Source organism: Olea europaea, unplaced genomic scaffold, assembly GCF_002742605.1.
Source record: "Olea europaea var. sylvestris unplaced genomic scaffold, O_europaea_v1 scaffold1458, whole genome shotgun sequence".
Taxonomy (NCBI): Eukaryota; Viridiplantae; Streptophyta; class Magnoliopsida; order Lamiales; family Oleaceae; genus Olea; species Olea europaea.
Window position 1 is genome coordinate 160,482 of NW_019232129.1, and position 13,479 is coordinate 173,960.

At 32.3% G+C, this 13,479-nt stretch overlaps 3 protein-coding genes across 17 annotated transcripts in view; 2 read left to right on the forward strand and 1 right to left on the reverse strand.

The window, feature by feature from the left end:
• Positions 1-1,682: 1,682 nt before the first annotated feature.
• On the forward strand, positions 1,683-3,302 carry LOC111376134 (E3 ubiquitin-protein ligase RNF185-like). The gene is made up of 2 exons (XM_022999062.1): positions 1,683-1,871; positions 2,486-3,302. The coding sequence occupies exon 2, from the start codon at positions 2,506-2,508 to the stop codon at positions 3,091-3,093; it is 588 nt and encodes a 195-aa protein (XP_022854830.1). The 5' UTR covers positions 1,683-1,871; positions 2,486-2,505; the 3' UTR covers positions 3,094-3,302.
• Positions 3,303-5,941: 2,639 nt separating this feature from the next.
• On the forward strand, positions 5,942-9,028 carry LOC111376137 (GDSL esterase/lipase At1g54790-like). 2 transcript variants are annotated; one of them, XM_022999080.1, is made up of 5 exons: positions 5,942-6,545; positions 7,240-7,440; positions 7,602-7,699; positions 7,965-8,235; positions 8,652-9,028. In XM_022999080.1, the coding sequence occupies exons 1-5, from the start codon at positions 6,302-6,304 to the stop codon at positions 8,918-8,920; spliced, it is 1,083 nt and encodes a 360-aa protein (XP_022854848.1). In that variant the 5' UTR covers positions 5,942-6,301; the 3' UTR covers positions 8,921-9,028. The 2 variants fall into 2 exon arrangements, with proteins under 2 accessions (XP_022854848.1, XP_022854846.1); XM_022999078.1 differs by having other exon boundaries at positions 5,946-6,545; positions 7,533-7,699.
• The window catches only part of LOC111376135 (protein DA1-related 1-like), a 7,424-nt gene continuing 1,957 nt past the window's right edge, over positions 8,013-13,479 (reverse strand). For 13 of the 14 annotated variants that reach the window (XM_022999067.1, XM_022999065.1, XM_022999073.1 and 10 more), the window contains 8 exons: positions 12,678-12,798; positions 12,465-12,548; positions 11,324-11,443; positions 10,721-10,933; positions 10,570-10,632; positions 10,341-10,456; positions 10,194-10,252; positions 9,343-9,878 (listed from right to left, as the gene is read on the reverse strand). In XM_022999067.1, coding sequence (XP_022854835.1) covers positions 9,565-9,878; positions 10,194-10,252; positions 10,341-10,456; positions 10,570-10,632; positions 10,721-10,933; positions 11,324-11,443; positions 12,465-12,548; positions 12,678-12,798 — 1,090 coding nt within the window. In that variant the 3' untranslated portion in view covers positions 9,343-9,564. Of the gene's footprint in view, positions 8,140-9,342; positions 9,879-10,193; positions 10,253-10,340; positions 10,457-10,569; positions 10,633-10,720; positions 10,934-11,323; positions 11,444-12,464; positions 12,549-12,677; positions 12,799-13,479 lie in introns of those variants that run through there. The other variant, XM_022999077.1, reaches the window with a different exon arrangement.

Here is a 13,479-nt window from a genome sequence, read left to right on the forward strand (position 1 = left end):
ATAATTTCTTATATTTAGTTGAACACGTAATTACTCATCCTTTAAATACAATTTTTCTTTGACAGTAAAGGAGGGGAGGTTGGGTGAGATTTTAGAGACTAAGGAGAGACATACAAAGAAGAAAAAAGGAGAGTAGATAAAATAAAAAAAAAAAAGGAAGAGGAAGAAAAATCAAGTGGGGAAGAATGTCAAAACTCAATTTCACTTCAAGATTGCATTTATATGAGGAAGAATGATATATTGCATTTTAATTGAAGTTTTAGCCTTTTCACAATGTAGTTATTACGAGTTAATTGACTTCATTTACTTGATAAATAGATTATTATTACGTGAATAGTGTGGTCTCCAAAAGATTAAACATATTATTAAAAATTGAGACTAATTCTTCGATTATTAAATTTATTTTATCAAAATTTACTAAAATCCAAACATTATTAAAATATTTCTTACCTACCATCTTGTGTGTCAAAGTTGTTTTTTGTGTGTGTAAACACGAGTACTTTAGCCTGTTTGAAAACTCACAAAGTCTAACATCATACCTTAATCTTTGTAAAGCTTTCATTCTTTTTCTTCGTTCTTAAATATGTATAAATTTGAGTTTCTAAAAATTGGATTTTACTTAAATTCATTTAAAATTAGTCAAACATGTGGAAACCGAAAACCAAGCAACAAGTATTTTTAAGTTTAAGAACAATTTTCTTCACTGTATTTTCGATAAAATAAACTAAATTAAATTATTTGAAATAGACTCAAAAAAATAAATAAATTATATCATTGGCCATGCTTGAGCCTCATTTTTGGAGGAAAATGAGATTTGAAATAGTGAATTTTATAAGAATATGTAGTTAAAAAATAAGGAAAAATTTTGAATCTACATATAAAATTATATGCAAGAATGTCTAGTTGAAAATGTGTTTTATTAAAAAAAAAAAATGTGTTTTGGAAAAATTGGACCTAAAACATATATAGGCATACATAACATCAATTCACTCTCATTTTCACTTTTAAAATGTTCCACTCGAGTTTTTAATTTATATGCAATACCTTTTAGTACGATTTATGGGTTCTTTTATAAGGTTTATGATTTCAAAAAAATAGCCCTCGTTTGGTAGCAATTTTTCACCCCAAAAATTTAATTTTTGATTGTTATTTCACTATTCCAGCCATTATTTTTTACTTCTTCACTAACAGGTAAGATCCATTTTTCTCTCTAATGGTCAAAAAATCAATTCTCATAATCACTATTGAATATGCCCTAAATTTTGATAAAAGTTGATTAAAAGTATGGCTAAAAAGTCGATAAAAATGTAGGTTCCATGAAATACATGATTAAATTTAATTGTTAATTTTGACCTTAATGCCAAAGAAGCACTTAGGATCCATTTGACAAGACTTTTAAAAAGTCAAAAGTGACTTTTGAAATTAAAAAATTGCTTTGAATATATTTGAATAATTTTATGAAAGTACTTTGTCTCAATAGAATTTTTTTTATTTTTTTTTTTTTTTTTTGAAATGAAGCTGACTTAATATAGCTTTATCAAAAAGCTTTTTACAAAAAGCAGAAGCAATGGCAAAACAGAAGTAAAAATCTTGCCAAACATGCCCTTAGTCGAATATATCCAACAACTCCCAACCATTATTATTAAATTAGAATGAACCTTGATCTGACCTAAGTAGTTAAATCAATGGAGACCTGAAAGCAAAGCTGAACATTTTGGACTCTAGACTTTGTCTGTGTGCGGAGAAATGCCAAAATTCCTTACAAATGCTGACTTTAAAAACCATGTCATTTCCAAATGTTGATTTTTGTCGATATTCACTGACAAGGGTCTCGACGTTCAATTGCGTTTTGATCTTCTTCAATCTCTAAGGTAAATGCTTGCTTTCTAATTTCAATCTTGGCTTTTTCTTTACACTTGTTTAATTTATTTACAACAATTGAATACATATGAACGAACTCAGATGAGTTTGATTGAATTGTTTTATGTTTAGCAATTTACAATTTTTAATATTCTTTGTATATATTTTGATGAGAATATAGTAATTATATATACGATTTCGATTATTTAAGTTAATGCATAGTTAATCAAATAAAAAAATTGCATACATATAAATAAATAGCAAAATTATTTAATCTGTGTTCGTTTTCTAAAGTCAAAGGATATTTATCTACTTGAAAATATGGTGAATCTTGTTTATGAAGGACCCGTTTTTGTGTTTTCGGATTTCATTTTTTTTTTTTTTTTTTTTTAGAGGAATTTAGGTCTCAGTGGGTAGTTAGCAAATCTTTTTTGCAGTTAAAATATGAAGTTTGGGAATTTACATTTCCCTTGAAGCTACATTTGAGTATTTGGGGACTGAATTTCTGAAATTTGAACTATTTTACACTGGATATTGGGTTAAATTAATTATTTTTAGGGCCTAAAGAGATAGCTATGAACTGGTTTTACTTTCTAATATTATTCATTGTTCTTGTGATCTTTAGGAAAATTCGATTTGAATTAAATGTCGATCGAGGCTCAAGAATCCTTGGGAATTGGCAGTGATGACGGTGGTGATTTCGAGTGCAATATTTGCTTTGAGTTAGCAACGGATCCTATAATCACCGTCTGTGGTCATCTATATTGTTGGCCGTGTCTCTATAAATGGCTACGACTATACTCTCGATCACAAGGATGCCCAGTTTGTAAGGCCTTAATACGAGAGGAAAAGTTGATTCCTTTGTACGGTCGAGGGAAGGTTCCAACTGACCCGAGATCAAAACCCGTTCTCGGCGTTGAAATCCCTAATCGACCGATAGGGCAGAGATCGGAAACGGCTCCATCTCTAGGAGCAAGTAACATTTCTAACTTGATGTTTGGATTTATACCAACATTCTCTCCAAATTTCAACGCCCAGGTTCATGGATTTTCGAATGCTGGTGAATATGGTGCTACCCAAGGATATCATCATCGATACTCTCGTCCCTTTCGTGATCCCGAAGGCGAAATCCCTGATAGGGAGAGTAATAATGTTCAAGAGACAGATGGCATTCTGAAGAGGATTCATTTTGTTGTTTTGGTTCTTGCACTCTTTGCTTTATTGCTATTGTAAATGGATTTAGCTATCGACTTCAGTCAAACGATTGCGAGAAATGGTAATTTTCACGTCTCTAAAAGTCGTTGTCGAGTGCGATTATGTGCTCGTGGTTGAGCATCTCGTTTCACAAATACACTGTAAATCTTCGATATGCTCCACTGGATGTTCGTGAATGCTGTTCGGAAGTCATTACTGTTCTGCAGGATAAATGCTTCATTAGTAAACACTCTGAAGGTAATGTGGGGGTAGAATTAGCTTTGTACAAAGTTGTGTGCATATTGTTGTTGTGAAGGGCAGTCTTGTTGTTAGAATATTATAGATTGTATATTATAGACTTTTATTATTGTATTACTATCATAAAGTAAATGACCTTATTTATAGGGTTACAAATATAATGGAGAATAATATATATAATGTTTTCATATCTTCAACATCCCCATCAAAATATTATATGAGTACTTTCTGCTTAAAAGTTAGTATTTCAGAGACTTTTATAAAAGTCTCCAGAAGTCATTAAAATTTGAATCCCCCAAGACTCATAGAGACTTCTAAAATTTTTTAGTTGAATACACCATAACTTTTAGAGATTTTTTAAAAGTCTTAATTGAATACACCGTGATTTTTAGAGAGTCTCAAAAAGTTTCAATTGAATACCCCTAAACTTTTTAAATTTCAAAAAGTCATTAAAAGTCTCAATTGAATACACTCCCTTGAAAAAAGTTAATGAAATATGTGGTTAAAAAGTTCTGGGTCCTATGAAATATGGGATTGAAATTAATTATTGACTTTCAATTAAAATCTTGATTTTAATCTTCGTCCAACACAACCATAGGATTTTCATATGATCCAGCGCCAACATGAGAGCAAGGCAAAATTATTTTAAGGACGAAACAACTAGGAATCATATTTGTCAAACTGGAACCCTACGTCATGTATGGATTTCTCAATCGCCAAAGTTGACGATTTAATTTGAGAAACTTTTGACAGAAACGGGAAGGCCCATATGCAGATTTCTCAATCGCCAGAGTTGATGATTTGATTTGAGAAAATTTTGACAGGTAGAAAAAGGAAGGCCCATATCAGATTATGACTCAAATACAGATAAAAATAAATAAATAAATAATAAAATAAAACGAGATGATGTTAAAGAGGAAAAATGAAATGACCAAACGATATATAATACAATTATGTTACTACTGCAAAGTAGACGACCCTGTGTTTATAGAGTTACGTGTAATTTTAGAAAAATGATTGTGTGACACAATCAACAAGAGCTAAATAATGAAATCATCAACTAGTAAACTGAAATCGAAATCGCTTTTTTGAAATTGTTGGTTTGAATTTGCATGGATCCATCAATAATTTAGTTTTGAAGTGATTTGGTTTCAATATTTGCAAATAATTTACCAAAAAAATAAAAAATTAATTAATTGAAATTTTATTCAACCCAATTAAAATTAAACATATTCCAATTAAAAAGATACATGCATATTAGACATAATCAATTAAACTCAATTTGTAAATAGATAATTATTCATCCTAATTAATTAATTAAATCGTATCCAAATATCCATTAATCATCGTAACTTGAATACAAAACTGTCAAATTGGGTTGTGTATTGAACAATTATTGTTGAACCATATTTATTGACCGTCCAATTAAATTTAAATTTTAATTCAAATTCATAAATCTTTTTTCCTTCTACTAGTAATTATCTTGAATTTCGATTAAATTTTTGGTTATTTTATCCAAAATGTTTTTATTTTTCAGTAATTATTTCCTATATTTTATTCGTAGTTGTGTATTTTGTTCTAATTTGTATCGAACTCCCTTATCTTTTTAGCGGACAATATTTTTAATTTATTTCTGTCACAAATTACTAGTCAGGTCACTCAATTAATTATTTACATTTTACTTAGTTTTTTAGATTTTACTGTTAAATTCTAAAATGATTTGGTCTATTACTTATATGGTTTTTATTTTATTTTATTTATTTATTTATTTTTGAAGATTTGACCAATGAACTTTTCGACATATTAATTTGATAGAAATTGAATGCAAACAAATACAATATTTTTGTCCAAATTGCTAATAATGGGTTAGTTATTCAATATCCGCAATTGTTTCTGAGTATGCATTCTTACTAGTGATCGAATCCTAGATTCTTTTAGCAGTTCGCTAAGTGCAAATATGCTTGATGTAGTGATTTTCCCTGAATAATGGTTTCAGAGTAACAAGTAACTTACAGTGATTAGTCAATATTTGGATGAGGTAAAAGCATTAAATAATTCACAAGTTATAAAAAGTATTGTCATTAATGATCTTCTATTCATTTTCTTTTATTAGTTATTTTATATCTTTCAACTGTAACCAATGGATTCATGTACTATATTGTTATCTTTATGGAGAGAATGAATTGCGTGTCACCAATGTAGATATTGGACAAATTAATATCGAATAAAAAGGTTAAAAATATTTCTATAACGCTATTACATTATAATGATTAGAATTTTAAAACTTAGGCTTGTACTTGTTTTAACGTGAAATTTTATATTAATATTTATGATTTAACTTATTTGATCATATATTATATTTTTTCTTTTTTAAACCATGGTTTTCGATTGGTTTGATATAGATATTGAAGCGGTTTAGTTTGGTTTGGAAAAATTTCAAACCACTCTAAGTGGTTTGATTTGAAAACTTGTCACAAACCGTCCAAATCGAATCGTATTCACTCCTACAATCAACTATTAAAGAAAATAATCTCGCACAATTAAAAAATCTCATGGAAAATAATCTTTATAATATTTTCATATCTTCAACACTTGTGAAGATGTAGTAAGAAATCAAGCACACCATCGTGTTCGAAGAAAATAAACTGCTCTTTTAGCTGGAGAGCGTCGATCCATTTTTAGTGATAAAGCTATCTCCTAATTAAAGTGAAATTGTGAAAAAGAGGCAGAATGAATGGTTTAAGGAGCGTTCAAATCCGTCTTAATCCTTGCTTAAACATCAGCAGTACCCTACAAAAGATAACCAGTTTTTAAGCAATGAAGAACAGTTCTCTGCATTTCAAAGATAACTTAGAGTACACACAAAAGAAAGCTAAAACCCCACCAGCCCTTCTAATATAGGAGAGATCCAACCTGCCGTTTGGTTGGTAGTTACGAATTACTTAAAACTTAGAATCCAAAATTTCATTCATTCAGCCACTCATGAAACATGGCTTCTAAAACTTGTACCAGCTTCCGTATACTCGTCTTGTTCTTGCTCTTAATCTGTTTGCCTCTCTCAAACTCCATTGATTTCAATTACCCTGCAGTTTTCAACTTTGGAGATTCGAATTCCGATACTGGTAATCTTGTTGCTGGCATGGCCGAACAGCTCGATCCACCAAATGGGCAGATTTACTTCCAGAAACCATCCGGGAGATTCTGCGATGGCCGTCTGATCATCGATTTTTTGAGTAAAAATTTCTGATTTCTTTCTCACTGAATATGTATGATTTTCATTCAATGCAGAAAGCCACATTCTGCTATTATTCTTTCAATTTTTTCCAGCTCTTCATGAGTTTTCAAAACTTTATATAGCCCTTGTTTTATGCTCATTAAAAAGAATGTTTTTTTGGGAGAAAATGAGTCTTGATTAGTGATTATTTGGAGGATGTGTAACTATAAAGTATGGAAAAGTTTTAAATTTACATACTTTACCGTTTGAATGTGAGATTAAAAAAGTGTTTTAGAAAAAAAGAATTTTTGAAGAATGGTGGACAAATACTTATTGAGATAGGAAAGGATCTACTTGCATTGTGCTTCTATGTGGTTTTGAAGACAATCCTGCGTAGAATAAGAATGACTTTGTTTGTTCTAAATGAGAATTTGTTTGTTTGTCCTACACTTTCTCGTATGTTCTGCCTAAAAACCAGATTTGATGGCTTTCACATAACAAGTGGCATTAGAGCCGAGTCCCCCCTTTTGTCCCCGACTATGAAAAGACATAGACACCTTTGTATGTTTCAGCTCCATTTACCTGTGGCTACCTTGAGGTCACTTCCTTAAACTCACTTTAAGAACCAAACATCAGAGCGATGAATTTCGATTCAATTAGTCGACCTCAAAGTTGTCGAGAATAAGACTTAATTTGTTATTTGTTTGTTGCAGTGGATGCAATGGACTTGCCATTTTTGAATGCATATTTGGAAGCTATTGGCACACCAAGTTTTAGAAAAGGATGCAACTTTGCAGCTGCAGGTTCTAAGATACTTCCAGCTACTGCATCTTCAGTGAGCCCATTTTCATTTGGGATTCAAGTGGCTCAATTTTTCAGATTCAAGGCTCGAGTTCAAGAACTGCAGTCTACAAGTATTTCTTTCCAAAAATTCTTAGTCATGGAATAACATTATAAGCTACCATTTTATTCTCTATAATAATTTATTATTTTATTTGTTTTGCAGCAAGAAAATATGATAAGTATATACCAGCTCAAGATTATTTTCAGAAGGGGCTTTACATGTTTGATATAGGCCAGAATGATCTAGCAGGAGCCTTCTATTCTAAGACCTTTGATCAAATTCTAGCTTTAATTCCATCAATTCTATCAGAATTTGAAGATGGCATCAAGGTTAGTCACTCTAGAAGTTACCCGTGCACAACCTCATATTTTCTGTTCGTCCCAGCCCAGCCCAGCCCAGCCCACAAGAAAATTGCCGGCTATGCGCGGCCAAATTATTCCTTTAGCCACACAAATATCATCTCTCCTACATCTTGCAAACCAATTCATGACAACTATGTTCATTTCACATAGCATCATATATTTAATATCGACTGGAGATAACTTCTAAATATCGTAAATTTTTTCCGATTTTTGATTCTTGATTTCCATGCAGAAATTATACGACCAACAGGCAAGAAATTTTTGGATTCATAACACAGGTCCCCTGGGTTGCTTACCGCAGAATGTAGCCAAATTTGGAACTGATCCATCACAGCTTGATGAACTTGGATGTGTCAGCACCCACAATCAAGCTTCAAGACTTCTCAATCTGCAACTTCGTGCACTCACTACAAAGTTGCAAGGCCAATATACAGATGCAAATTTCACATATGTGGATATTTTCACAATCAAGTCTAATCTCATAGCAAACTATTCTCGATACGGTCAGTATAAGGGATAGCTTCATGCACTCTGTAGTTTATATTCTCATTTCTTATCTGATTCATTTTAGCCCCTTCTTGTCCCCTTTCAAAACAAAACTCTTTAATTCTCGTACTCATTTTTAATCATACATTCCCATAATAAAATATTTTGCACGTAATCCCAAAACTTTTCCTCTTTTTAAACTACACATTCTCCAAAAAATCACTATTCAAAACATCATTTTTTCAAAATAATGGAAATCAGACGGGCTTAGTACGATCATACATCTACTTCAACATCTATTTTATGAATCTTTTATCTTTCAACTGCCCAAAAAGCTACCATAGCATCTGTTATTCTCGTTTCTCATCTTACCCATTTCATCTTCATTTCCACTATGTTTGTCTCACGAATATTTCACTCAACTTGTGTACAGGATTTGAAGAGCCAATAATGGCATGCTGTGGATATGGAGGTCCACCCTTGAACTATGACAGTAGAATTGCCTGTGGACAAACTAAGGTATTGAATGGAAGTTCAGTGACAGCCAAAGCTTGTAATGACAGCACAGAATATGTGAATTGGGATGGGATTCACTACACTGAGGCTGCAAACCAGTATGTTGCATCACAGATTCTCACTGGAAAATACTCTGATCCACCATTTTCAGACAAAATGCCTTTCCTCTTAAAACTAAAATTCTAAAAAAAAAAATTTACATTTATTTTATGTTTTTATATTTTGTGGATTTATATATGGATAACCAAACTCTATTAATGAATTGTGTTATTATTACAATGTTCTCTGAAAAAATTCAAGGTTGAAATGTAGAGATGATGAACAAGTAGCCGAGAATTTCTTTAAAATTGATAAAGAGAGCTGTAGTTTAGTTCGAGACTTAAGAAGTTAAGACTGGTAATAGTATAAATATCTATGCCTGTCGGTAAACATTCGTTTAGCAGGTAAACATTCCTTTAGCAAGTAAACTCTTGCTTGTTCAATTACTTCGTTATTTGCTTCTCAGGACTCCAATTTTTGATGAGCCAAGCCACGCATTTTATAAAACCACGTGGCAGGCATTTCATTTAATTCTTTCCTTACAAAGAAACGAAAAATCAATGCCTTAATTCTCAGTAACTTTAATATCATCATTATTCTTTTCACATATTGCCAGGTATTTGACACAAAATATGCAGTTCTCAATGTTGAAAAGATCATATATAGCAGCAGCACTTATTTTTGCATTAGTCTAAGCTTTTCTTCTCTCTACCTTTTTTTTTTTTTTTTTACTAGGTTGATACTATGCAAATTGATGTATAAGTAGGAAACTCAGCAAATTACCAATTAACTTAATATGGGAAGCTTCCCGTAAGCCGAATGTGATCGAGTGTTGTTTTTATGCCATACTTGAGCATTGCCTTGTTGCCTTCTCTGAAACCATCTCCATATGCTGTTGATGTATCTGATTCAATCTGGTGTTTGAAAAACTCGCCAAGTTTTTTCTCAAACTCAGATCGTTTTCCCTTCTTAGAAGAACTAGATGACGAGGATGAAGTCGAAGCAACATTACTACCAGAACCAGCAATAATTTCGGAATCCAACCACATATGAGCTAACACTTGGCAGATACCTTCTTCAACTTCTGGACTTAGATTAGGGTAACCTGCAAGGCGACACAGTCGCTAATTCTATTTAGGCATATTGCAAAGAAGGGAGATGCCAGGAAAAAATGTATAGCAAGTTTGACTAAGCTTAATAAAGAGTAAGAATTACTCTAAAGTAACTGCTGTTTGCTTTCCTTACTTTGAAGTGAAAAATTTTACTTATGTTGACAATAGTTCTTACCTTACTATGAGAAAAAGATATTCAATTCCAGCGTATACACCACAAAAAAATTTATTTATTCTAAACTTCTGTATTTACTTGTAATAAACCTTTAAAGCTTAGTAGACAACTTTATAGTACTAAGAAAGAGTACCTTTAAGTCGCAGCCACGCATGCATCATCTCATGAACCAGGATGGAACCAGTCAGTAATCTGAATTGATGAAAGGATTTTTTTAGTTTGTCCATGTAAGTGCAAGCATCAGGAAAAGCTACAGGTGACGAAAAGAAACAAGGCTTACCTAGGAAGACCATACAAAACAAGAATCGCTGTCACTTCACATCGACGGACTAGCTTATAAGGCTCGGTGAACATGTCAATTATTCGAAACCCTCCAATCCTTGGCCGCCTCAAAATCTGAATTTAGTTTCGTAAAATAAGTATAAAATAGAATCTTAGAGAATATACGATTATATGTAAGTGGCAATATTATCTTATGAAAGAAAGTCAATATTGGAAGATATTCATACTATTCTAACTGTCTGCTCTTCTGACAGGCAAAGTCCACGAGTCTCGGGCATGTGATGATGACCCTGGCAATAAGGCATACATTACAAGCATCTATGTAAATACTTGAAACAAAATTGCAGAGATGTAATATTCACTAAGAAGTGAACTTACATTTTTTTCTCCTTCCATGGCTTCATTTAAAGCTTGTCTCTCGACCAAGAGCAATGGAATTTGTTGCTCAACTTTCATATTTAAACCTTCATAAAACTCTTGTATTTCTAGGTAAAGAGGTTGGCATTCATGCGTATCCATTATTGCGGAATCCAAACACTCCAGACATAGCTTCCGACCATCATCTAGCACCAGATATCTGGCATCTACTGACTGCATGGATCAGAAAGCTTCACATTAATTCACCATGAACTATATATAATCTTTTGGGTCTGAGCATGTTTGGCTAAGCCTATAAGTTGATTTTAATTAACAATTTTTTTTTCTTTTTTTCTTTTTTTTTTTTTTTTCTTTTTTGCCAAACATGTGTAAGGTCTTTTAAAAGTTTTTTTTTCTTTTTTTTTGTGTTTTTTGTTTTTTTGGGGATTTTCAGTACAATATCTAACCTATCTCAACAGTAAGTATTTACGTTTTGTCAATAAGAGTAAGCTCACTTTTCTGAAGCTTTACCAAACATGATGTTAGTTTCGTCAATATTAAGACGTTCCAGCTGAAAAATTTATTCGGTCCTTTTTCTATTTATTAGTATTTTTGTAGACTCACTTCCATTCTCTCGCAGCTGCAACAGCGAGGTGTACCATCACGCTCATGTGATGGGCAGTACTTCTGCTTCCAGAAAGGATGTGCCCTATACTCAATAAGACCAAATCTATTTGGCGGGATCTGTATCCACAGAATATGAATGAGAAAATACCCAAGGTATCAGTGGTCAGTATGATACTAAAAGGGGTAACAAGAATTTTTACACAAGTACATAGATTACATGCTCAGTAAGCTAGAACGTGGTTAGTTTTATACTTGAAATATAGATTACATGCTCAGTAAGCTATAATGAGGTTAGTTTTATAATTGAAATAAATGTTTGGTATGCAGCAGTATTGCACATGATTGAACAGTAAAATGAACAAGATTTTAAATTCTTCCAGTGTTAGTCAATCCTACCCAGCAAACATGCCAATAGAGTTTAGCAATGTAGTCAAAGATTGAAGTTGAAGTCGGAATAAGTGGCCAGTTAATGCAAGATGGATCACTCTGCCCTGTTTGGGCTCCACTAAAATGATATTACAGGGGAAAATGTGTTTTGGAATAGTATTTTTTGAAGAGTGTGGTTAAAAAATAATGAAAAGTTTTTGGATTTACGTGTAACATTATTTTATGGAAGAACATGTGGTTGAAAATGAGTTTTAGAAAATACATTTTCTGGAAAAATGGAGCCCAAACAGGGGCAAAAAGTGAAACCTCTACTTCGGAAAGCTTACGTGGAAATGTATCAGATAGTTTATTGATAGAATGCAGGCGGCCAAGAGGAGGAGAATGTAGCAAAAGAGTACAAAACTGGGATTTCAGATCTGCACATTAGACTCTGGTAGCATTGGAACAATTACTAAGCCCCAGTTTGGACCCCATTTTTTTCAAATTTTAATGTTTCGAATAGTGTTTTTTTGAAGAATATGTGGTTGAAAATGAATGGAAAATTTTCGATTTACGTGTAACATTATTTTAAGGAAGATTGTGTGGTTGAAAATAAGAGAGAGGAAAAAAATGAAAGAGAATGGGGGCTAAACGGGAGGGCTAATATTCTTAACAAGAATTGTACTAAATAAGCATGAACAAAAGATTTAGAAATTCTGCAACATTAAGATTGATGACATAAAGTGGGAAATATGATGATAGAGGCACTTACAAAATTCTTGCAAACATCACATTTGGGGAGATGGTGGTCTTTAGAGCAAGATTTGTGACAAGGGCGATTATCAAACAACGAAAACTGGAACATAATTTAAAAGAGAATTCATTATGATAAACTTATTTCGCAGTGATAAATTAGCATCTAGAAACCCAAAAGATTGTTTTAGAATTAAACTTAATTTCAAGCACTTTAGGAAAAGTTCTGCACCTCGAATTCAGAAATTGGCTGATTGCAAACGTGGCAACGAAAACATTCTGGATGCCAAACAGATCCCAAGCAACTCAAATATCTTCCATGACCGATTTCACGGTTGCAACCAGCACAAATCCTACAACGAGAACTGTGTTAGATCCAAATTCTGCATGTTAGAAGTGTAGAACCACTTCATTTTAAAGTTTAAGCTATCACAGAGTGGACAAACTTATTTCATTATGTTATATCTTCAACACATCCCCTCACGTGCAATTCAAGTTTTTCATAAATGAAAGGACTAGAACCGTGATCTTAACACTTTTGTGTGCTCTGACACTATATTGAACCATCTCATATAAAAGCTTAACTAGTTAGAGAGTGGTCAAACTTAAATTATTTACATCAAGTCTTCAACACAAAGAATTACCTCTCACACGGGCAATTCAATACAATAAAAAAGTACTCAGTAGATACACATTTAGAACATCAAATAAAGTCAACAGTATTCAGTCTATTCAATTATTTGGGTCCTAAGAAACAAATAAAGGTTCAACATACATTTAAATAAAACCATCTAAATGTTCCAATTCTTCTTTTGGTGATTCTGTTCTGATATTCCAGCAGCAATAAAGTGAAACATTAATGCATGAACCTACTACAAGAAATGATAGTTTTTATTTCTTTGAAATCCTACTTGCACAGTGTTCAGTGTCTTATCATTAGTATACATTTTCTCTGATTGTAGAATTAATTTTCTAGCTTATATACAAGAGCTGGCAAAATGAAAAATGATTCAAGTGCATGCTTGTCGAGAGAG